General features: G+C 33.1%; 2 protein-coding genes and 1 long non-coding RNA gene across 5 annotated transcripts; 2 read left to right on the plus strand and 1 right to left on the minus strand.

Moving 5' to 3' along the window:
- Nucleotides 1-25,156, plus strand: LOC109348758 (aconitate hydratase 1-like). Of its 2 annotated transcripts, XM_019589308.1 has the most exons (20): nucleotides 17,748-17,846; nucleotides 17,976-18,083; nucleotides 18,467-18,627; nucleotides 18,758-18,850; nucleotides 18,955-19,140; nucleotides 19,309-19,470; nucleotides 19,715-19,859; nucleotides 19,959-20,101; nucleotides 20,167-20,223; nucleotides 20,307-20,386; nucleotides 20,875-20,950; nucleotides 22,219-22,404; nucleotides 22,810-22,877; nucleotides 22,982-23,100; nucleotides 23,189-23,310; nucleotides 23,389-23,487; nucleotides 23,576-24,052; nucleotides 24,223-24,321; nucleotides 24,413-24,655; nucleotides 24,756-25,156. In XM_019589308.1, the coding sequence occupies exons 1-20, from the start codon at nucleotides 17,843-17,845 to the stop codon at nucleotides 24,828-24,830; spliced, it is 2,703 nt and encodes a 900-aa protein (XP_019444853.1). In that variant the 5' UTR covers nucleotides 17,748-17,842; the 3' UTR covers nucleotides 24,831-25,156. The 2 variants fall into 2 exon arrangements, with proteins under 2 accessions (XP_019444852.1, XP_019444853.1); XM_019589307.1 differs by lacking the exons at nucleotides 17,748-17,846; nucleotides 17,976-18,083; nucleotides 18,467-18,627; nucleotides 18,758-18,850 and adding exons at nucleotides 1-245; nucleotides 1,243-1,381; nucleotides 1,512-1,604.
- Nucleotides 6,185-10,778, plus strand: LOC109348761. Of its 2 annotated transcripts, XR_002107797.1 has the most exons (4): nucleotides 6,185-6,718; nucleotides 7,489-7,775; nucleotides 9,313-9,844; nucleotides 10,701-10,778. It is a non-coding gene; the product is annotated as an uncharacterized LOC109348761 (long non-coding RNA). The 2 variants fall into 2 exon arrangements; XR_002107798.1 differs by lacking the exons at nucleotides 9,313-9,844; nucleotides 10,701-10,778 and adding an exon at nucleotides 7,881-9,304.
- LOC109348759 (NEP1-interacting protein-like 1) lies at nucleotides 13,247-15,280 on the minus strand. Its single transcript, XM_019589309.1, has 5 exons — nucleotides 14,911-15,280; nucleotides 14,360-14,538; nucleotides 13,886-13,969; nucleotides 13,619-13,786; nucleotides 13,247-13,534 (listed from the first exon to the last, which is right to left on the minus strand). The coding sequence occupies exons 1-5, from the start codon at nucleotides 15,062-15,064 to the stop codon at nucleotides 13,412-13,414; spliced, it is 708 nt and encodes a 235-aa protein (XP_019444854.1). The 5' UTR covers nucleotides 15,065-15,280; the 3' UTR covers nucleotides 13,247-13,411.

The following is a 25,183-nucleotide window of genomic DNA, read 5'->3' on the forward strand; positions in this document are numbered from 1 at the left end:
GCACATCTTCAAAGGATGCACATCTTCCTTATTGAGAACTGGGATACTTTAACACACAAGGCCACATGGGTATTGAATTCCGTTATTTACTTGGTGCTCATTTTTACTTCTCTACTAATCTTGTACCATTTCACTGGACAGTATTCAGCAAAGCTTTTAAAAAAGCGAGATCAATGCAGAGCTGTCTATGCATGCTCACATCTGTTTTGGGTTGATGATCATGATAACATGAAAGATGGAGAGAGGTATGCTTCTATTGATATGAGAAGTGCTTGTTTCTTTGTATTGCAATCCGTGAATGATTGTCAATGCCTTTTCACAGTCGATGATTAGTTGAACAGATAGTTTTAACTTTTAGGCAAATTTTAATTATTTGGATGTCATAATAATCCTAAAAAGTTATTTTAGTAAAACTAAATTCCATCTCTCTCCGTCTTCCCAACAATTCAACGCCAAAAGGAATTCAAGTTCGGTCCTCTTTGCCTGAACAGTCTGCCCCCATCACCAATGACCACTATATGCATCTGTGCCCATCACACTCAATTTTCACTAGCTACTATTCACAGTCCAGATCTGCTCCCCTTTGTCCAGTTCTCACTATCCAGTCATGCCAACTCTGTTTGTCAAATTGTCCTCTGTCGATTCCATGGGGAGGTCTTGGTCTTCTCTTCCGTGAACGTGAAACCCCTGTTATCTTGTCTTCCTTTTTTAGTCCAGTTTCTTTATATATATATATATATACACACTATTTCTTATTTTTCTTTTGTTGGTTGTTCTATTAAAAAAATGAAATTCAAGATTGGATATAAATCTTAGTTTATTTTTGGAGGCTATACTTGTAAACACAAGTTCACCCCGCGTCTTAGTGCTATTCAATTCAACTACCTGGGTCACAAATTCTATTACTTTTATTGCTTTTCGGCATTGGGGCCATTTTTAGTGATGTCTCATTATTGCGCTGGTGCCATTTTTCATGGGTGTGTTCGTGGCTTTTTCTTGTGTTTAATTAATCTCAAGGAAGAGCTTGGATGGGGTTGAAGAGAGTTTTGAGTTTTAGAAAAATGTATTTACTAAATAACCTTCCCATTAAATCTGTTCCAAGTACCAAGTTCCAACACAACTTTAAAGTGTATTTTTGTCCAATTTTTACACAAAGCTAACGTGAACCAACTCAAAAGAGAACTTTCTCATGATAGCAACCTCCATATATGTGTATATATATAGACTTCCTTACTCTATCAGGATACTTTTGGAATCTGCAATTGGTAACTGTGACGAATTTCAAGTTAAAAGTAATGCTGTCGAAAAAAGTCTTGATCGGGAGAATACCTCTCCAAAACAGGTGGAAATTCCATTCAAGCCGGCCAGAGTGCTTCTGCAGGTGAGAGCATGAAGATATTGGTGCTTTGGGCTAGGGATTTCTATTGTACATTAGTGATTTTGTTTCTGTAAGTTTCTTCTAATACCGACTTTATTTGTAAAATTCATTGAGCTTTTGATGTAATTCTCAGGATTTTACTTGGGTGCATGCTGTTGTTGATCTTGCTTGTATGCGAGATGCAATGAAAAAGCTTGGTGGTGATTCTAATAAAATTAACCCCTTGGGAAGCCACTTGCTCGTGTACATTAATGGATTTAGATTAATATTGATTTTCTTTGTCGTCGGGTACCTGTAGATCTTGTCATTGATCACTCAGTTCAGGTTGATGTGGCAAGATCATAAAATTTTGTTCAGGCAAGTTGCTTTGTTTCTGATCCCGTACTTCCCAGTTAAACTTTGCAAGTTCAAATTGTGCAGGTCAATTTAGAATACCTTGGCAGAGTTGTTTTCAACGGAACGGTGTGCTTTATCCTGACAGTGTCGTTGGAACTGATTCACACAACTATGATAGATGGGTTGGATGTTGTTAGGTGGGGAGTTGGTGGAATTGAAGCAGAAGCTACAATGCTTGGCCAGGTAACAATGGCATGTTAATTTGTTCTTAAACTCCAAGCTTCTTTTAAAATCTGAGAATATCATTAATTTGTATATTGACTATCTATAACAAAAATTTCAATTTTCTCCTCTCCTAAACTAGTAAATTATTAACGACGTGTATGTTATTCGTAATAGTAGATTTTGGCTTGTGTGGTTTTGTCCAATTGATTCTTTATGTAGTAAGCTTATATTAAAAGCATTTAGTTACTTCTCATATTTTTGCAGCCTATGAGCATAGTCCTAGTATGTGTCGTTGGGTTTAAACAATTAGGAAGCTACTGACTTAGTGTTGACTGTTACTCAAATACTTAGAAAGAAGCATGGGGTTGTTGGCAAGTTTGTAGAGTTTTGTGGTAAATACTATTTTATGCAATGATATCTTTTTAGCATCACTTGCCTAGATGATTAATGTTTGCTTATATAATTGGTTTTTTTAGGGGAAGGCATGAATGAACTAACTTTAGCAAACATGTCTCCTGAGTACGGTGCAACTATGCGCTTCTTTCCTGTGGATCATGTCACTTTGCAATATTTGAAAGTAATGAGACTATAAGTTAACACTTGCATCATGTTATTTTGTGTTGTCTACAAGTGCTTATAATTCTTTCATGCAGGTTTTTATGATAGAATCCTATTTGCATGTTAATAAGATGTTTGTAGACTATAGTGAGGTATATGTAGACCTTGTTTTGGGATAGTGATATCAGAAATGTCCGAACAAAACTGGTTAGACTGAGATTTTGGTTTTGTGCAGCCCCAAGTGGAGAGAGTGTACTCATCATATTTAGAGCTATATCTTGAGGATGTAGATCCTATATCTCTGGTCCAAAGCGGTAATAGTCATAATGTTTTCCATTTATGGAAGGAAGGGATCTAATTACTTCATGAGTCATATCTTAACCATCTATTTTATGAAAATCTAATAGTTCAAATATAGATGGTTAACATGTGGAGAATTCGAAGAGTAAGGTTAACATCTGGAGTAGTTGTTTTTAACTTACTCCAAGAGTAAGGAGAACTCCTCCATTTTTTAATATGTATCCACATATATATGTTTAATATTTTATAAGAAGTGACGATTTTAATATTTTTGAGATGATATGATGATAAACACAACATCTCAAGATGAAAACCTTTTTTTAAAATCTTAAATATATGATAATAAACACAAGTTACAAATATTCTTGTGTGTGCCAATCATTAGTCAAAGACATGTTAGGATTTTAGAAACCAACCACACTCCTAAAAGGATGTGCAGAGGTTGGAATCTAGTTGTTCCTGTTATTCACACTTCAAGCTAGTTATGAACAAGGATCATATGTCCTAAAATAAGTATGTCCCTATACCCTTAACCAATTAGCTTCATTCAAGTAATATAAAAATGTTAATTTGTGTTTTTAGATTTTTTTTTTTTAATTAAGTCAAACTTTTTCATTGAAATGAGATAGGAAATTGGGATAGAGATGATCTATGTCCTCTGGTTATAACTATACTTTAAGAAAATTTTTGATCCTTGTTTTAGTGATTAAATGAGTTTTCAAACTCTAAATTGAAAAAATGACGTATGCATGTTTTATGCTTTTAAAACCTTAGCCCTCTAACTCTCTATTCTGGGGAAAAGAATTCTAGGCATCCTTAATTTGGTTCTAAGCATCCTTAAATTTGGTCTATGGGTTGGCCTATGGTTTGTATTTTATCTTGACCTGAAAATTTTGATGTCCCAAAAGAGTGAGTGGAGCATTCCATACATCACTATATCATTGCTTATGATTAGAAAAATAAATAATTATTAAATTACTTGTACTATTTAAATCATTTAAATCGGTTTAATCATTTGTACTATTAATATATTGATTTATATACAATCAATATATCTTACACTATTCACTTGTATTGATTTTTTTGAAGAACGATAAAACATTATAAAACACATTGTCTATTTATTCTCCCCATAAAAGTGTATCCATTCTCAGATCAATGCCTAGTTCCTCATAACTATTACTCTTTTCTCTTTCGCAATTTTCACTAATTTTCCATATGAAATGAAGACACAAATTCCTTTAAATACTACCTTCCTATTTTATACTTCACCACTAGCCTCCTGAGATTTTATTCATTTGAATACTAGCTTCATGAGATTTAACAAAATCTGCTTTTATTCTGTGATAAATTACCTACTTGTAAAACAATTTTGTTCCCAACATTTTATTTTATTTTATAACAAGTTGGTTGTCAAATTCATTTCTCAACATTTTTTCCTATTTTATTTCTAATAACGTTTTGTCATTTAGGGTTTTGTAAGAACTTTGTGCATGTTTATATTATATTTATAAGAAAATTATACTATAATTATATAATTAAAATAATTAAGTGTAATTTTAACAATGTAGTAATTTATAATATATAGCTTTAAGGTTTTGAAAATGCATTCAAGAAATGGGGTTTTATTTTAAAAATTGTTATATTATTAAGACTACACTTAATTATTTTACTTTCTTATAAAAATAAAAAAATTATAATAATCATACCCAAAATCACTTAAAAATCTCTAAACTACAAAGTTTTTTGTTGTTTTAAAACATACTTTAAGAAAAAAGAAAATCAATCTCAAGATGTGAATTCCAGTTAAATAGATTTTTGAACTTAAGTTTAAAAAGTTGAATGAGTCAAATCTAATTCTTAAAAACATTGTTGTGAAACCTGAGATGATCGTCAAAATGGAAAAGATCACATATTAGGTTTAACCGATTTAAATGATTAAACCGTCTGGTTTGACTGGACATTTTATATATATATATATATATATATATATATATATATATTAATAGTTTTTATCTATAGATATATAATTATATGTAAATGTAAGTTTTATATAATTAATAATTATGTATAATTATATTGAAATTTTATATAATTAATAATTATATTGAAATAACGTACCTTTATTTATTTTGGATAGAGTAAAAAAAATATCTGAGTGGTTTTCATTTTTTTAGTTTTTTTAATTGAATCGTTTGGTTTACTTCCTGGGTTATTGCAGTGGAACTGGGTTTAACACAGTCGGACTGAAATTTCTCTGGTTCAAAGCAGATCAATTATAATTAGGTTAAGACTACAAACCAAAGTCGTTTTCATGTCTGGTCAATTGCCAAACTGTTCGGTCTGGTTCTCACCGCTTAAAAGATAAAAACATCTAACAAACCGATTGTCATATTCATTTTTTATTCACTACCATTTTCTAAGCACAAACCAAATGAGTTGGACTATCTATTTTATCAATATTATATACTTTTTATTATTATTTTTAGTTTTTTGAGTATATTTCTAATAACATAGAAGTTGAGATTAACATGATATGGAATATTGTTATCATAAAAACTTCAATTCAATATTTTGTATATTGATCGAGTTCATTATAATATTATACATTAATTAATTAGTTAAGGATATTGACTTGCCATATAAGTTGAAAACTCATACATAAATTAATAATAAATAAAAAATTAGAATTTATAATTTATATTTAAAATAAATAATATAATCATAAATATATTATGGTACGTAAAAATTAAATGATTTTATTTTATATTTTTCGATATACTTATAAAAATTTGTCAGAACAAGATATAGAACATCAAAATAAAATAACAAACTTGAGTTGAAATTACCATGGAATAATATTTAAAATTAAGATTGTTTTAACCTTTTGACATCACCAAGCTAAGGGAGTTACGACTTTAATTTCATTATATATATACATATAGTATTAGATTATTTTTTTATTGCTTGATAGAATTTAGCATTAGATCAAATAATAACGATATATTATTTGGATTTGTCTTAACAATATATTATGTTTTGTTTAATTAAATTGTATTTATCACATTTTTTGTTTAAAAGATTACACTTTTTCACGTGTAATGGTGACCAGTGCAATAAAAGCGTAAAAAATTAGGAAACATAAACTCAGGGGTCTCAATGTAATTTACTTTATTTTTTATTACTCTATAGGTTTAGCATTGGATTAGATAATAACTATTAACACTTAATAAACCCTCACCTGAGGCCCATTTAATAGAGGCCCGATTAATATAGGCCCATTTAATATAGGCCCAATGTTGCGTGGCCTTTACGTCTGAACGTTGCCCTTTTCCTCTATAAATACAACTCTCCCGTTATCTGTAAACAAACATACTCATTAGACTTTGCAATGATTCGATTTTGATTTCGTTGTGAACTTTCTGGTCGTAAGTGTCGTCTTTGTTAAGCTGGTAAACAAAATCATTTCCAAAGCCCTGGAATAATTATTTCTTATGTTTTTTTCCTCTTTGTTGTTTTCACGATGGTTGAAAATCTTGGTATTGAGAAAGAAGAAACAAATTGATTTCTTTACGCCTTTTCTGACCCTTTATCGCTCACACATCTCTCTTCCTTAATGGTTGAACATAAATTTCATCTCTTTCTGCCTTTATTGACTGACCCTTTATCAATGGCATATGTCTCTGGTTGAATAGAGAGATAGATCTTGATTTTCTATTGAGAAACACTTGCTTCAGCTTTTGACGGTAGCCACCAATCCACCACCACCACACAACCAAACTCCATAGTTCCCAAAGTTACAAGGAAAGTGCAACAAACCAAACACTCAAATCAAATTAAAAAATTGTAACACAACACACAAAATTGTAAGACAATGGATGATGAATTCAAGAAGCTTGTCATTAGAATGAATCCTCCAAGGTAACATTTCTAAAACAAATTATTTTTAATCTTCCAATCACTGTATATTTGATTTAAGGAAAATGTGTTTTTCTTGATCTTACAAACACTGTTCCAAAACCCTAAAATTATTCAAGAATCCAAGAGTGTTTTCAATCTCAATCTTGATTATTCAAGAATGTTTGATCGTGATGAACCAAAATTTTAATTGGCTTTACAAACCCAAGTGTGAAAGCAGATAATTTGGATTTTTAGTGGATGTCCCTAATGCTTCGTTATTCATTTATAATACATAAGCATGTATAGTTGAAAAAGGTTTCTTTCTTTCTGTTTCCCACATTTGGCTGTATTATTGAGTATTGCCATTGGATTCTGAATTCAGATTCATCCTACTGAAAAAGAATTCTACCATTGGTTTGACAATAAGTAGTCACACAATAAGTATCACTGGTGTGACTCGTTCATCTTCAAATATGATCTAATCTTGATTTACATATTTGGTATTTATGTTTTGATTCAAGTGTTGGTAAGAACAGTTGCTAAAAATAGAATTTCATTCAAATTATTTTTAGTGATAAACACATCAAGTTTTCCTCTCCGAAGCTATTTACTTGTACTGTGAGGTGGATTTCCTGTATCTAATGGAGTCTTATAGTTGAGCCACTGTCTCCCAAGGCATGTCTGAAGTTCTATTTTTAACTAATTATGTAGCTAATTGTTTCCTACTTGTTTATTATCACCATGGTTGTTCAATCTACAATAATTTTGATATGGACTTATTGATATTGCAGTGACCAACTATATCAGTGCAACAGCACAGAGCATTTAAACATGTAACGATCAAGGAGGAAGAGCACTCATTTCTATCATCAATGGCGTTGATTTCCGAGCTATTGGCTAACATAATACTCTTCGTGACAAGGCCTTTCTCTCTACTTAAACTGGCATACTTGATTGGGACTGAGTTGATCAGAGATACAATTATCTTCCATTTAAACATAATATTGGGAACTATATCATGGACATTTGGGCTTATCTCCCTGCCTGCAAGAGTTGTGAATACTTTTCAAATGGAGAGGTAGGGTAGTTTCCATTCTATAGCTTTACTTGTTTTTAGGCATATGCCCTTTCCATAATACAATTCATATTCCCTAAATTATAAGATGATTGATTTGCATTACAGGTTTTTTTCTGCATAATACAGTTCATTTCCCCCCAAGTTGTATATAGCAATAATTGTAAGGGTTGGTTTGCGCTATAGCTAGAAACTGGATCATAACAGGTAGAACTTTGGTGTTGATGAAGTTAAAGTACATGTAAGCTCTTTTTTTAAGGATGGGGGATGTTAAGACTATGTGACTGCTAAATGCAATTATTATAATATGAAATCGGATGATATGCCTGACTCTAGTTGCATGTAGATTCAAATGGGAATAAGATCCTAGTTTGCTTGTCTGGCCCATAATCCCATATACTTGCAATTCATTCTCTGCGTAAAATCAGGATGATATGCTGGAGGTTGTATAAGGATAAATGTGGAGTGGATATGTATGTATGTAAGTAGTGTCCCTTAATCCCCTAACTATGATGGTATGTTTGAAACTTGAAAAGCCTAGTTGCAATGACAATATGACTATTCATATTTCATAATGTTTATGTTGGATGGTGTGCTTGTGTTTGATAAACTAATTGCAATGTCCATATGAAGTTTTTATTCATAAAATGAATCTTGTATTGTATCTTTGACCCTTGATGCCTTTATCACGTGATACTATTTGCACGTGTCTCTTCATATCTCTTAAGGTTGACAAAGTGACTTTTCAATGCCCTGCCTTGGCAAATGGGTCAATAGTTTGCCACATGAGGGTCGAGGGATAGTGTGCCACCAGTTCATTCCATGTCATGTGAGTAAAAGAAGAGACAATTCCAATGACATTCTCTTTGAGGTTAAACCTATTTCTTTTTGTATCTACTGCCTTTTTTGGGTTTCATTTGGAAATACAAAATTTGTAAATTCAGCTTGTAGTTTTATTAAGTTATTGATAAATGTAAGCTTCATGAACATGATTTCGAAGATACTATATTTATAGGAGATGACTTTAACAAATGGTCATACATGTGACAGAGTAATAGGAATATGATTATTGTATATATGCCTTCACATATTTATGGATGGCTTATCTAACCGGCTTTTATCTAACTCTGTCTAGCCACTAGGTCATTTAAGTTCATCTTGAATTAGGATTTTTGTAGTCTAGTTTGATTATGGGGAGAGTGAAATGAAATATCCCTGTGAAACTCAAGGAAGAGAAGTTAGTTATTGTTGTTGATGTTACTTCTTTTCATATATGCGGACTATGCTAATAATAATATGTTTGGGCATATTGATAATATGTTTGGTTGGAGTTTCAACTATTTCTAGATTTCACCAAGCATATCGTAAAAATGAGCCTTCTTATTTTACAATTGATTGTGTTCATGAAATTTGTAGTATTGTAGTAGTACTGTGTATATTGCGTGGATTTTATGGAAGGTAATGATTAAGTACTAATGTGTAACAACCACTGCTTAGATGCATATGTGACCTTGAGATTCTACGTGCCTTCTATTTTTAGGTGCTAGGTTTGACATGGGACTTTGGGATTCATCCATATTCACTTTACAGCCAACAATTATTCCAGGGGCTGATGCATTGTGTACTCCAATATGGATTGAACTTCCTCAAATCTTGAGATTCTATGTTGTTAGTTATTTGTCACCTTTGACCTTCCTCTATGGATTGAACTAATTAATTGGTTATTTTTATATCGCTTAGCCTTTGACGATAAACTCTTTGCCACTAGCATTTCTTCTCCAAGATTCTCCTGGGTTAGTTTTTATAACTTAACACTGATAATTGGAGGTACTTTTTATTCTTTGTCCTAGCTATACATCCTGCTTCTAATAATTTTTGCCCTTAATTTTCTCTATTCAACTTAGCCATCTAATCGTTTTATCACCTTGTCGAGTTCTTGATGGGAAAATGGGGGCTTAAAGTGTCTCAGGCTTCTTGATGGGTTTTCTTTCCTACCATCCGACAAGGCTTTCACTGCTAAGTAAGGACAATTAATGAGCAGAGAGTTATCATCTGAAAAGATAATGATTAAGGTACCTCAAAGTTTAAAATAAATTTTGAGCATTTTTTTATGATGGTGGTGCTACTTTTATTAATGTTCTTATTGCTTTCAGAAAATTCCATCTCATGTTTAAATGGCCAAGCAGTGTAGTAAGAAAATATTACATAATCCTTCAAAGTGATAGATTTAAAGGAAGAAAAATCGGGTTTTTTGTTGCTTAATGTTATGTTTGGTTAAAACTGGACAGCGACAATTTCTGGACATGAAACTTTCCTGAGGAATTCTGTTGTATTTTGATTTCACTAATTTGAAAGGCTTTTGAGTTACCTTTGGACGTGATGTGATTTACTATTACGAATCATAAGGTATGTTACTATACCATATTTGAATAGATGTTTTCTTGTTGTTACAGGTATTAGATACCGACCATCTTTGTTTTTATTTGATTATTATAAAGGCTTTTAATTGACCAATTTGTTTGAAACCTGGTGCTTTCTGGGTTAGTCAATATGTATATATTGGTTTTCATCATAATTTTGATTGCATAGTTAAATAGCAATGGATAAATCATGAAAGTTATAGTTTTGATGAATGGTGGGTTATTCTTTTGGACCCGATGGTACTTCACAACATGAGAACAGTGTGTTGCCTGGGTAAACTTGACTGCAATGTAAGTTTTATATCACTACAATATTTGTTCTAGATTTTACCAAGCATGTGGTAAAGCCTTCTCATTTTACAATTGATTGTGTTCATGAAATTATAGTACTGTAATAGTACTTCGCATGGATTTTATGTAAGGTAATGAATGATTAAGCACAAATGCATAACAACCTCTGCTTATATGCATACATGACCTTGATATTCTATGTGCCTTCTATTTTTAGGTGCTAGGTTTGACATGGGAGTTTGGGGGTTCATCCATATTCACTTTACAGCCAACAATTATTCCAAGGCCTGATGTATTGTATGACTCCAATATGGATTGAACTTCCTCTCTGATCTTGAGATTCTATGTTGTTTGGTTATGTGTCACCTTTGACCTTCCTCTATGGATTGAACTAATTAATTGGTTCTTTTTATATTAGTTCTTTGATGATAACCTCTTTGTCACTCGCATTTCTTCTCCGAAATTCTCCTGGCTGTACAACATGCATCTAATAATTTTTGTCCTAGCTTTTTACTTTGTCCTAGCTATACAACCTGCATCTAATAATTTTTGCCATTAATTTTCTATATTCAATTTAGCCATCTAATCATTTGTAGTGAGCATCACCTTGTCATACATCTATGGAAAAAAAGTTACATAGATCTATCTCACATTGCATCTCACTCATCTGAGATAGTGGATATACTTGAACGGTGTTTGGTTCACTTAAAAAAGTTCTTTCTTGGAAATGGTTGTTTTGGAAAGCTGGATTCAGAAGAACAGATGGTAAGAAATGGAGGTGCTCAAAAGAGGCATACCCAGATTCTAAGTACACTGAGAGACACATGCAGAGAGGCAAAAACCGTTCAAGAAAACCTGTGGAACACTAAAAATAATAACTCTGCATTACCCTCATTAACCACTCATTGTCTCTTACATCAAACATCTTCTGTGTCCTCTAATTCTAATGCACACCATCATTACAGTTCAAATGCTCCAACTTTTCTTGGCACTGGCTCTTGTTCTGAGACTCATAGTCTCATTAGATGGGTTTGATGGATTCAGAGCAGGAGAATGAGGAGATATTATGAGGTTTATTGGGAAAAGATGAAGAAATAGTTAGAAGCAAAATTGAACGGTACCTTATATGAATTATTAGAAAAATGATTAAAAAGAATCCGACATACAGGATTCGAACCCGTGACCTAAGGATACCTGTTTCATTCCAAACTACAGGCCATGAAGTTTTCTGCATGAAAGTAAATACAATCAATGTTTGAAGTATATCTGTATGTATGAATTCTTCATTGACTAGTGCAGTTAGACAAATCCCTTTATGTTTGTTAGTTTCTTCATGATATTCACGTTATTATCACTCTTCATGATGCCCAAACATAGTAAACCATTATCCTCGAAATCTAAAGATAGTGAGGAGAATCTCTTGCATTGAACAGCAAACACCATAATAAGATGATCAGGTTATCAACATCAAGAAATGACAACCACAAAAAAGACCATTTTGAAAGAACCTGAATCAAACAGTAAGATCAGCTTGGAAACTTAATATATTTTGTCACAAACAAGCGTTATGGCATCGTCCAATCCATGTAGCCAACCCAGCTAGTGTGATTAAGGTTTGGTTGTTGCTGTTGTATCAACTGTATGACAACATGTGATGCTTCTTTTAATTTTTTAATGTTTTTTTTGAAATATGAAAAACATAAAAAGTGAGACATTAAAATAGATTTGTACTGTTAAGAGTGAATGATGATTATTGCAAGTATATGATCAACTTTCCTTTCACTCACTATAGACAACTTGCAGTCCAACTTCTCAATGAAGTATAGTGTAAGACCAAGAATATATTCAGCTGCTGCAGATATATTATATTAGGGGAAAGTTTGTCATACATAATGTGAGTCTCACATAATGATGTTGCCGGCTGCAAAAGTTAGAGGTGTCTGATGATCACTGGTGTGCCTTCCGCCCCGGAATATGAGGTCTCTTTGTGCCATAGCCGTGAGTTGAAGTTAAAGCTATGTTCTTTTGGTAGGAAAAGGTAAAAGCTATATGTGATATGAGAGATTATAGAAAAATATGTAGCTCAAGTTGAAGCTAAGACTATATGTTTGGAAGAAATTTTAGTGGCAGCAGTGGCAAGAAGCGTGTAAGAATGTTGTATGTTTTGGGTTATGAGACATGAACAAAAAATAACAGAAAGATGGAGGGAGAAGGAAACTATCAACAGAAGGTAGTGCTGCTTGGTTGAGTAATTTAGCTGTTATAGACTAAAGTCCAACTCTTGTAACTACCTCATGACAAAGTAACAGGTAGTTCCCATTGAATGGTACCTAACTATTCTTCCAACATGAGATATATTTTCTTGAATTAAATGGGGGACAGTTTTTTCCAAATCAATGATACAAATTTGTTTTGAATCTGAATCGTATAATAATATTTCCTGAGGAGGGCCCCACTTTGAGTATTCAATTTTTTCATGAGTATTATTTGGAATGCTTTTGATTGCTGCTAGTTTGTTTATATATATTTGGTATATTAAGTTGGTTGAATGAAGAACATTTGGCATGTCAGAGAGAGTCTATTTTAGTAGAGAAGCCAAGTGTACCTGTTGAATCTTTCCCAACTTATACTTTGTTTATTCAGTCATGATGATGACCATTATCATTCATGAATGGAAAAGAGAGAAATCATTTTCAGTTTTGAATACTCCACAATCAAATTAATTGATTTTCTGTTTTGAAGATTACTGACTCATGTTCTTTGTTCATTGTTCCAGAAAGTAAGATGAAATAGAACAGAAAGGTGTAGGACCACACTCATTCACTCATATTTCATATACAAGAGGTGGAAGCTGTTCTATCTCAAAATTTTCTTTACACTAATTTAGTAACAATATGAACAAAATGAAAGAACTTTCTTTACACTAAGTTACAGATCCCTTCTACATAATGGACAGGAACCATGCTTGAAGAGCCACTTATCTATGCAAGGTAGGTGAAACATGTGATGACAATCAGGTAAGCTTCTAACTGTCTCTCCAAACTGAAAGTCCTGCATTTCAAAAACATTGAAATCCACAAGCTGAATAACACTTCATGATATAGAGATTACCAGTGGTTATTAACAAGGAAAAACCTGGAGGCAAACTGAACAAGAAACTCTTTCACCAGAACCATCGACATTGTTGTCACTCGTAATTTTGATTTTTGGGATTCTCTCGACCGAATCTCCTGATAAACCTTTTGAACCACCAATGTCAAAGATGTTTTGAATCTCGTCAAAGCCAGTTTCAACAGCACCCATCTGATAAAGAAGAACAAAGGTGTCATCAAAATGAGAATACATAGGCAAATTTCGATCTCATCATTGTAATCACTTATCCTTTGGGTGATGCAAAATTACCTGACTTTGAACAGCGCTCAACATAGCTGGACCTATCCTCTCACGCACAAGCCTCCCACTCAGTAAGCTAGCAATAACATCAACCTGCATAACTCAAAAACATTAGACTAAACAACATAACAGTGAAAATGATAAAAGTAAATTCAGGACTACATACAATTGGAAAGGATAAATAGACAGCTTATGACTAACGTGAGTTGCAGAACAGCTTATGAAAATAGCTTATAACCTTTCTATAAGCACTTTTAAGTTTATTTTGGTAAAGCTTGTCAAAGAAGCTTACAATAATAAGCTCTTTTTTAGCTTAATTCCAAAAAAGTTCATTAAATAAGAGCTTAATTAACCTGTTTACCCAAATGCACTTTAAAACTCAAAGGACTACAAATATGCAATCAGATTGTGACAAGGCAAAGCATTTATAAAACCAGTAAAAGAACTCAATTTGACAATGCCCCAAAAAGCTGAGTTACTCACCAAGTATAAGAGACAAACTATTCCAGATTCATCAGATTGCCAAAGAACAAGAGAGGATTCAAACACTTCAATGGAAAAAACAGCTCCTGATATAGCACCAACTGCAGCCCCTCTAATGAAGCCACTCTCAGTCTCTTGGCCTATCAAAGCTCCAGTCACAGCCCCTAACAAAGTCCCCACTACAGAAGGAAAAAATCTAGCCATTAAAACTTGTTAACCTCAAAATGAACATGTCAAAACTCACTGCATAAGTGAAACATGTGCAGAACAATCTAACAAAACATGGAAATGGCACACACTCCAAGTTTCAATTTTTTCAACCAATTTTTAATTTTTTTTAAAAGGGTCATTTCCAAGTAAATAAATAAATAAAGTGCATGTATGTCTGAAGCAGAGAATGAAAAATTCGCCAGAAACATTAAAGCTCCAAAAAATAAAACAAAAATATATGAGAGCAAACAGATTAGGAGAAAACAAAAGGAGAGGTAGATCAAGAAATGTAGCAATGAGAATTGAAAGTATTTGAAGGGAGAGAGATTAGGGAATCAAACCTAATGCAAAGCAAAAGGTGAAGATTGCAGAGAAAATGTTTCCAATAATGACAGAAACGGCAATGGTACCAAATTGTTTAACCCTTTCAACGATATTCCCGAAGGAACCGAACAAAGAGGAACGCAAAGGTGATGGATTTGCCAAAAACTCCATCTGGGTATCTCAGAAATTGAAACAATTGTAAGAAAAAATGTTTTCTTAAGTGTTAGAAATTTGGGTTTAAGAGAGTTTATATATATAATAATAACGATATAACAATAAGAAGAAGGAGAAGAGAAATGGGTAATAGAAGGGTTGCTTAGCCATAAAGAAATGCAGATTAAAAGAAGTATCAACCAACTCGCATTTAAAGCTTCTGTGCCTTAACGCTATACCAGCTTCTTACTCTCAATCTCTCTAATATTAATAATTAGTATATGTTTGATTTCGAGTTACTCACATATCTGTTACTGACTCGGATAGAATTGCTTCCAGTACGAGATACATGTGGGGAAACAAAACAACACTTTTATTTTATTCTTTATTTTAGATAATTATAATATTTTTTATTGGATGTACTTCATGTTATAATTTTTGTATTTATTATAATATTCAACTTAAGCGGAATATATTAATTATGGTTACCTATGATTATATGGTTTTATTTTAAAAACAAAAAATATTAAGGGCAAAATAGAATGATGGTTATACTTATTTCAAGTTTTGATTTTATATATAGTATAGATATAGATTTTGTATAATTTTGTCTTCACTACTAGGTTATTTTTCATTCTTATGTACCTTGTATATTTTATGTTTTACAATCAACACTTTTAATAAATGTTGTTTAAGTTTGCTATCTGAACTTTTTTTATTTGGATCATTTAAAACTATGCGACGTGCATATCTTAAAAAAATTCCCTTTTTTATAGATCGAGGAAAAGAAAAGAAAAAAAAAAAGGAGTTGACGCCTTGAAAACGAAACTTGCATAGCATCCTTCAGGGACATGCTTGAGATTATCGTTAATTTATTATTATTTTTCTCGCATTTATTTTAAAACCTTTTAGTTTTTCAATAATGCCTTTTTATATTTACTCTGCTGACAAATACTTCAAAATTTTAATTAAACTTCCCATTATGCATCAAACTAAAGCATATTTTCAAAAAGTATAAATTGATTTATGTTTGATTATTTTTTTAGTAATATCTTTAACTTGAATTTTTGTTCTTATTGGATTTTTAAGACACGTTTTAATTTAGCAGAAAGGTGATAAATTGACATTAAAAATTGATAAACACATCTATTACTACACATACATTTTTAAGTTAATCAACATCCATTTATAATGAAACATAATTTACTTTTCTTATAAACTGAATTGTGTGATATGGATATTAAAAGAACTTGTTAGTTTCGTAGATGTAGTTCAAATAGTAGAATGGCATGTGAATATTTAGGTTTAAATTTCAATAATTGTACAATTTTCTCTACTCTTATTTACATGTCAAAAAACTATTTAAAAAAAATGTTAACAAGGTAATGGTTGAAACAAGGCATGTTGTAATAGAAAATTGAGTCAATTACTTTGTCAATGTTAAGTTTTAGTAAAATTATACAAATCACACATCAATTTTTAAATATATATAAATCACCTTTAAATATATATATTATACTGACTATCCTTATAAAAGAAATAAGTATAATTTTTCAAACAAAAAATTATAATAAATATAATTAAGTTAAACAAAATATAATATATTAGAAAAACAAATAAAAATAATATAAGAGTAAATGTGGGTTGAAGTATAAGAATAACATAAGCATGAAAAGTGGGTTGCTTTTGGGCTTTCCAAAAGCCTTTTTTCTGTGAACTATGATGGATGGGAGAGATACACTGAATCTTATTGTTATTATAGGAAAGCATCATAAATCATAATTGATGCAAAAGACCAAACCGCATAGAGACAATAAAATATGATTTTTATTATCTATCACATCAACGTCTTCATGAAAGTTAAGCAAAGTTAAATTACATCTGCGTCCTTTTGCCTTTTTTAAGGAAAAGTTGTACTTTTTATTCTCGAATCTATGTTTTTTGACACGTATACAAAAACCCAAATATCAAATAATGAATATTCCTCAAATTATTAAATTCTAATTTGAAAAAATCTCGTGTCAACGGTTGAAGAATCAAAATTAACAAATTCTTATATAAAAATTAGGTTATGTTTATTAGACATCTTAGTTTAGTGTTTATCATGTATCTGAATGATTAATTTAGACTAACCCATTTTTTCCTGACGAAAATATTAAATTTTGTTCGATTCCATGTGTGCCACGAAAGTCAACATGTACCTTATCTTCCTTGTTGAATATTCTCTTTTTCTTCCTTTTATCACATCCATTCTCATTATATTCTAATATATTCTAATTCAAATTAAACTCACAAGACATTTATCCATTGCCTTTTTAGTAGCGTGTGATGCAAATGTAACATTTTTATGGAGGAGTAGTGAAATGGACAAACAATAAAATGATATAGTAGTTGTATTTTGTTTGTAAAAAATTGAAACCTAAAAATGATAAAAAAAATTAGGGAGTAATTTAAATGAATACTTACAAAAAATTTCATAAGTTTATTTTATAATTTTAGGCAAAAGTGTTAGTTTAGTTTTTCAATTTATGCTTTTATTAATTTGTCTCCTTGACTTTTTTCATACAATCCACACACCACTTCCTTAATCTATTAAATTTCGTAGTTATGACATAAACAAGTTTCTTAATCTTTTTAAATATTAACATTATATTCCCGACTCGGACAAAATTGTGTCGACTTATTAACACTTCCTACCTCTCCCTCTTTCTTCATAACACTTTCAGTTTCACCAACTCCTTCTTCTTCCTCCTTCTCTCTCTCTTCGTTACACGGAACTAAGATTGTGAACCAGCCATGGGTACCACGATCCACTTTTTCACTCACTTCTTACTTCTTTTCAACCATATGCGATTCAATTATTCTCTACCTTTTTTAATTTATATTTGTAATTTCTTTTGCTTCTTAATTGTTTGATTTTTTTATGCAGCAACTCAAAACCCTTTCAATAGCATTCTGAAGAGTCTTGAGAAGCCTAGTGGTGATGGTGTTTTCGGAAATTACTATAGCTTGCCAGCTCTCAACGATCCTAGAATCGGTGATTCACTCATTTTCATTTTTCATTCACCTTTATTACAATATATGATAGTATCTTATAATATAGATATAGAGATAATATCTCATATTATTATGATCATCATTTCTTAGATTCGTTTATTAAGCATGGAAGCACTGTTTGATTCTGTTTATTTATTTTTTTTGTATTTTATCATTACTAGATAATAACTGTCTAATCAAATATCAATGTAAAAAAGTATAGTCTGGATTACATAGGTTTTATCTACTAGTTGCATTTTCTGAGATATTTTCATGTTTTATTGTTGTTAATGGGATAGAAGAGATGGTGAGTAATGTAATGTAGTGTAGCAACTTTATTAGGCTGATGTTGAATTGATGGTGATATTCATGTGTGTGTTGCAGATAGACTTCCTTACTCTATCAGGATACTTTTGGAATCTGCAATTCGTAACTGCGACGAGTTTCAAGTTAAAAGTAATGATGTTGAGAAGATTATTGATTGGGAGAATACCTCTCCGAAACAGGTGGAAATTCCATTCAAGCCAGCCAGAGTACTTCTACAGGTGAGAGCATGAATATATTGATGCTTTGGGCTAGGGATTTCTATTGTACATTAGTGATGTTGTTTCTATAAGATTCCTATAATATTGGCTTTATTTGTAAAATTCATTGAGCTTTGAATGTAATTCTCAGGATTTTACCGGGGTGCCTGCTGTTGTTGACCTTGCTTGTATGCGAGATGCAATGAACAAGCTTGGTGGTGATTCTAATAAAATTAATCCTTTGGTAAGCCATTTGCTCGTGCACATTAACGGATTTAGATTAATATTGATTTTCTTAGTTATTTATGGTTTGGGTTAGATAATGATTTTAAAATTGTTTGCTATCAGGTACCTGTAGATCTTGTCATTGACCACTCAGTTCAGGTTGATGTGGCAAGATCAGAAAATGCTGTTCAGGCAAATATGGAGCTTGAATTCCAGAGGAACAAGGAAAGATTTGGTTTCCTCAAATGGGGTTCAAATGCATTCAATAACATGCTTGTTGTTCCTCCTGGCTCAGGGATAGTCCACCAGGTCATTGCATCATTTAGTAGCCACTTATAAATATGTCTGGATTTGTAATATTTGATCCGTTCTTCAATATCTAATTTATGAATGTTTTTATTTTACACGTGGATAAAAACTTGCTTTGTTTCCGATCCAGTACTTCCCAATTAAACTTTGCAAGTTCAAATTGCGCAGGTCAATTTAGAATACCTTGGCAGAGTCGTTTTCAACACAAACGGTGTGCTTTATCCTGACAGTGTTGTTGGAACTGATTCACACACAACTATGATAGATGGGTTGGGTGTTGCTGGGTGGGGAGTTGGTGGAATTGAAGCAGAAGCTACAATGCTTGGCCAGGTAACAATGGCATATTAATTTGTCGCAGAATTCTGAGTTTCTTTTAAAATTTCAGAATAGCATTAATTAGTACATTGACTATCTTCGATAAAAATTTCAGTGTCCTCCTCTGCTAAACCAGTGAATTATTAACAATGTGTATGTTACTAATAATAGTAGATTTTGACTTCGTGGTTTTGTCCAATTGATTCTTTAGGTAGTAAGCTTTTATTAAAAATATTTAGTTACTGCTCATTTTTTGCAGCCTATGAGCATGGTCCTACCAGGTGTCGTTGGGTTTAAACTATTAGGAAAACTAAGAGATGGTGTGACAGCTACTGACTTGGTGTTGACTGTTACTCAAATACTTAGAAAGCATGGGGTTGTTGGCAAATTTGTGGAGTTTTATGGTAAATACTATTTTATGCAATCATATTTTTTTTAGCATCACTTGTCTAGATGATTAGTCTGTGCTTAAAGAATTGGTTTTTTTTACCTCACTTACGCAGGGGAAGGCATGAGTGAACTAACTTTAGCAGATCGTGCCACCATAGCAAACATGTCTCCTGAGTACGGTGCAACCATGGGCTTCTTTCCCGTGGATCATGTCACTTTGCAATATTTGAAACTGACTGGCAGAAGTGATGAGACTGTAAGTTAACACTTGCATCATGCTATTTTATGTTGTCTACACATGCTTATAATTCTTTCTTGCAGGTTTCTATGATAGAGTCCTATTTGCGAGCTAATAAGATGTTTGTAGACTATAGTGAGGTATGCATAGACATTGTTTTGGGATAGTGATGCCAGAAATGTCTGGAAAAAATTGGTTAGACTGAGATTTTGCTTTTGTGCAGCCCCAAGTGGAGAGAGTGTACTCATCATATTTGGAGCTCAATCTTGAGGATGTAGATCCCTGTATCTCTGGTCCAAAGAGGTAATAGTCATAATGTTTTCCATTTAAAAGTGGGGAGGAATACTCTCCCATTCCTTGTATTTTGCATTTACTACTCAATTATTCTCTATTTAGAAAACTGCACAAAACCTACATAAAAGAAACTACCACCAACTTCAGAATGCTATCAAGCCTAGCAGTTTTTTTTTTGAAAATGTCATTCCTTCCTTGTCCAACCATATGTTCCGAGAAGAGGGAAGATCAGATTCACTTGGTGCATCTGTCTCGAAGGTTAAATTTGACCACAAAATATCTATATACTATTAACTTTGTTAACAAATATGTGACGTTGAACAACACTTTGGAGTTAGTTGTAATGTTTCTTATGAATACTGGAGTTTTGTGTAAGGCTTCATAATCGAGGGATGGTCTGTGTAGTAAGTGCAAATGACGAGGGGGAGTAACTTACTCTAAAGGTTAATGTGCCTTTTCAGTTTTTTGTGTGTAACTCTTTCTTTAAATGTTTTCAGGCCTCATGACCGTGTCCCTTTGAAAGAAATGAAGGTAGATTGGCATGCCTGCCTCAACAACAAAGTTGGGTTTAAGGTATGAAATATTTGAACCATGCCCATATTTTTAACATCTAAATATAAACTAGTGTACCTTATCCCTTGCATATAACTTCACCTTCAATTTTCCATTGGCACTGAACTCTTGGCTACACCTTTTTGTTTCTATCGCTCAGAGAAAGAGAGATATGTATGAGGCTATCGTCTTCCTTATTGATATAATTTTTTATTTTCATATAATTATGTGTACGACTTTAAAAGCATGTGGTTTCCGTATAAGTTGAAGTAAGACAAGGTATATAAAGTGTAAGTTTAGCAAGAGGTGGACAAACCCTACTGTAAAGATGAAAATCGGAGATCACACCATACCACAACTCTGACAAGATTGAAGTAAAATTGCACCTTAGGTGATTTGAACATGCGTGGAGAAAACTGGTAGAAGCCCAATAAGGAGAGTAGATTAAATAGAGGTTAGTCCAATTTCTAGAGGTAGAGGAAGGCCAAGAAAGACCATAAGTAAAGCGATCAGATATTTTTCGGAGATCAATGCTTTGTCAATGGACATAATTTATGATAGAGCATTATGACATCTTTCGATTCATGCATTGAGTTTATTCTCTTTTTGCTGTATTTCCTTTTATTTCTGGGTAAGATAAATCATTGTTGTCAAGGGTGTCATGGATGGCACCAAAATGGTTGATTGCTTCTTGCTGGTTTAAGTTCATGCCTTTGCCACGTCAGGCATACCTTAGTGGTTCAGGTGAGGCATGTATTTAGGACCTGGTTGACAAAATTATAGAACTCAAAAAGAACAGGCACCTAACTTGCTAAGGGTGATGCTAAAGGGTGAAAAATATTCAAAATTACACTACTTGTCAGTTTTTGGGAGTTATTTTTATAACTTGAGCATCTGAATCTCGTATCTTCCTCAAGAAAATTTATGCTTGACTGGTTAATATGATAAATCAATGCAAAGCAGTCAAATATTTTACTCTTTTTTTGTCTAAATTTAATGCCTTTCTAACATGAGTAAGGTTTGCACTTCTTTGGTGCCTCCCGCTTTTTGTCATTAAAACCCCTTGGTGATTAAGAGTTAAGAGTGCTTTCACCTTTGGCTACCTTGGGTGAAATATGAATTTGCATTTGCTCACTGCCTCAGTACAACCCCCAAAATTCTAGGAAGTCAAATAATGCATTTGATTATATCCTTGTCCGAACTTTATCCTTTTTATTATTTTTTGCCTTATTACAATAATCATTTTAAATTTTTGATGATTGATGTATAATATTATTGTGTTCTTACAGGGTTTTGCTGTACCAAAAGAATTTCAGAACAAGGTGGCAGAGTTCACATTCAATGGGACACCAGCACATCTTAGGCATGGGGATGTTGTTATAGCTGCAATCACCAGCTGTACAAATACCTCAAATCCTAGTGTAATGCTTGGAGCTGCATTGGTTGCTAAGAAAGCACGTGAATTGGGATTGCAGGTTAGTAGATGTCTGTGTTTAGTACCTGCATCTTTTTAACCTTGTGATTACTGGACAATGATACGCTTGCACATATTATACGCTCTACATAATGGGTGTACCTTGTGAGATACTCCAATGCTATAGTTAGGCTATTGGGTAGACAGGCATGATCGTGCTTTTATGTGTGATCACATTTATATATTTAAACCATTGTTGAATGCAACATCATTCCCTTTATTCGCCATAGGCAAATAATTAATTAAGGAAAACCATGTGTTTATTCTGGCTATTGTAAGACTTTAAGCCTAGTACTTAGAGACATATTTGATAGAATACATGATGTGCTAACATTTTTTTCTTTTTTACAATAATTTGCTATTGGCTACTAATGGATTGCAAATATTCCAATACACTGACTATCAGGTGAAGCCATGGATTAAAACAAGTCTTGCTCCAGGTTCTGGTGTTGTAACTAAGTATTTGCAGAGGAGGTATTCTTTAGAATACAGTGAAAGTATATGATCCTACAACACGTTGGCATTATATTAATGTCACTGAAATACCATTTTTCCTGAATTATATATTGCTCCTGCAGTGGCTTGCAGAAGTATTTGAATGAGCTAGGGTTTAACATAGTTGGGTATGGATGCACCACATGCATCGGAAATTCAGGGGATATAAATGAAGCTGTTGCATCTGCAATTACCGAGAATGGTACATATCTTTTTTAAGTGGGTGCTTTTTTAATGATCACTTAAGAATCTCTCATGTTACCTAAACATTGGTTTTCTGAATGTTCCAGATATTGTAGCAGCAGCTGTATTGTCTGGAAATAGGAACTTTGAGGGTCGAGTTCATCCATTGACAAGAGCTAATTACCTTGCTTCTCCTCCGCTTGTTGTTGCCTATGCCCTTGCTGGCACAGTATGTGGCTAGTAAATTGAGTCCAAGCATTCATTTCAAAGTTTGCCCTTGCTTTCTAATCTGGACACTGTTCTGCAGGTGGACATTGACTTTGACACTGAACCAATTGGGATAGGGAATGATGGAACAAAGATCTTCTTCAGGGATATTTGGCCATCCAGTGAAGAAATAGCCAACGTAAGTGGCTCAATGCATTTAACTATGATTTGTCCATGCAAATAAAAATATTTTGTAGACAAATTTTTCTTATTTTTCCAATTTTCAGGTTGTACAATCCAGTGTTCTGCCCGATATGTTTAGGGAAACATACAACGCAATCACCAAAGGAAATCCCATGTGGAATAATTTATCTGTTCCATCTGGTTCTCTTTATGCCTGGGATTCTGAATCAACTTATATTCATGAACCACCTTATTTTAAAGATATGAGCATGTCTCCCCCAGGTGCTCATGGAGTTAAGAACGCTTACTGTTTGCTCAACTTTGGAGACAGTATTACCACTGACCACATCTCTCCAGCTGGTAGCATACATAAGGACAGTCCTGCAGCCAGATACCTTACGGAACGTGGGGTTGATAGACGAGACTTCAACTCCTATGGAAGTCGCCGTGGGAATGATGAGGTGATGGCACGGGGAACTTTTGCCAATATTCGTATTGTCAACAAATTCTTGAATGAAGTGGGACCTAAAACCATTCATATTCCTTCTGGGGAGAAGTTATCAGTCTTTGATGCTGCAACGGTAATTATTCTAAACTACACAGTTAAGAATAATGATGCTCCATGACATCATTGTTTATTTCTTTGTTGCATATGATTTTTTGGTTGGAAGAGATTCTTGACCTTGTGATTGAGTCTATCAAAATATGTGCACCACATTGTTAATCGGTATTGACACGTGTTAATGATCAGAAATACAAGAGCGATGGGCATGATACGATTATTTTGGCTGGTGCTGAGTATGGGAGTGGAAGTTCTCGTGACTGGGCTGCAAAGGGGCCAATGCTACTGGTACACCATGGGTGCCATTCTACTCTCACCAATTTTATTTGTGTACTGTGATGATCTATCTAATGCTGCATTTGTTCATTATTATTCCTAGGGAGTGAAAGCTGTCATAGCAAAAAGCTTTGAAAGGATTCACCGAAGTAATTTAGTAGGAATGGGTATCATCCCTCTGTGTTTTAAGCCTGGGGAGGATGCAGAAACTCTTGGATTGACTGGCCATGAACGTTATACCATCGATCTTCCAAGCAATGTGAGCGATATTCGACCTGGTCAAGATGTCACAGTGGTCACAGATGATGGGAAAACATTTATAGCTACTCTGAGATTCGATACAGAGGTATGTTAGATCTTTCATTTTTGTTGGTGGTAGTGTTCTGTCTGTCATGCCTATACTCTTGTCCCTTGACTTTTCCCTTTTCCGGCTGATATTTTGATAGGTTGAACTTGCTTACTTCAATCATGGAGGCATTTTACAATACGTCATCAGAAACTTGATCAATGCTAAACACTGAATAAACTAAAAACCAAGTCTGCTGGTCTAGTTGCTAGCATCCTATGACTGATTTTTATTGTTGTCCAAATAATCTAGTATGTCTCCGCAAAGATCCTTTCAATGGGGGGAAAATCTATGCTATTCAGCTTTTGAATTAATAATAAACCAAGGAATTCGGTGGCTACAATGAAGGGCTGTAATGACTGTTGTTTGCTATAGATATGTAATTTACCGTTCTTATTTCACTTATCTTTTTTGTATGAGGATGGAAAAGCCTTTGTCCCTGGTTTCATGATTTGAGTTTTTTTGGGTGAAAAATATGATACAACCAGAATATTGTCAGAATCTTTGCCATAATGGGTTGATTGGATA

The sequence above is a fragment of the Lupinus angustifolius genome, chromosome LG06 (genome assembly GCF_001865875.1).
Source record: "Lupinus angustifolius cultivar Tanjil chromosome LG06, LupAngTanjil_v1.0, whole genome shotgun sequence".
Lineage (NCBI taxonomy): Eukaryota > Viridiplantae > Streptophyta > Magnoliopsida > Fabales > Fabaceae > Lupinus > Lupinus angustifolius.

Excerpts from the sequence above, each read along its gene's own strand:
- LOC109348758 (XM_019589307.1), top strand. The coding sequence starts at position 16 with ATGCACATCTTCCTTATTGAGAACTGGGATACTTTAACACACAAGGCC. Across the intron at positions 19,860-19,958 it reads CAAATTTGTGGAGTTTTATG|GGGAAGGCATGAGTGAACTA; the intron begins GTAAATACTATT and ends TCACTTACGCAG. Across the intron at positions 24,656-24,755 it reads CTCTGAGATTCGATACAGAG|GTTGAACTTGCTTACTTCAA; the intron begins GTATGTTAGATC and ends ATATTTTGATAG.
- LOC109348759 (XM_019589309.1), bottom strand. The coding sequence starts at position 15,064 with ATGGAGTTTTTGGCAAATCCATCACCTTTGCGTTCCTCTTTGTTCGGT. Across the intron at positions 13,970-14,359 it reads TAGTTTGTCTCTTATACTTG|GTTGATGTTATTGCTAGCTT; the intron begins GTGAGTAACTCA and ends TGAGTTATGCAG. Across the intron at positions 13,535-13,618 it reads CTTGTTCAGTTTGCCTCCAG|GACTTTCAGTTTGGAGAGAC; the intron begins GTTTTTCCTTGT and ends TTTGAAATGCAG.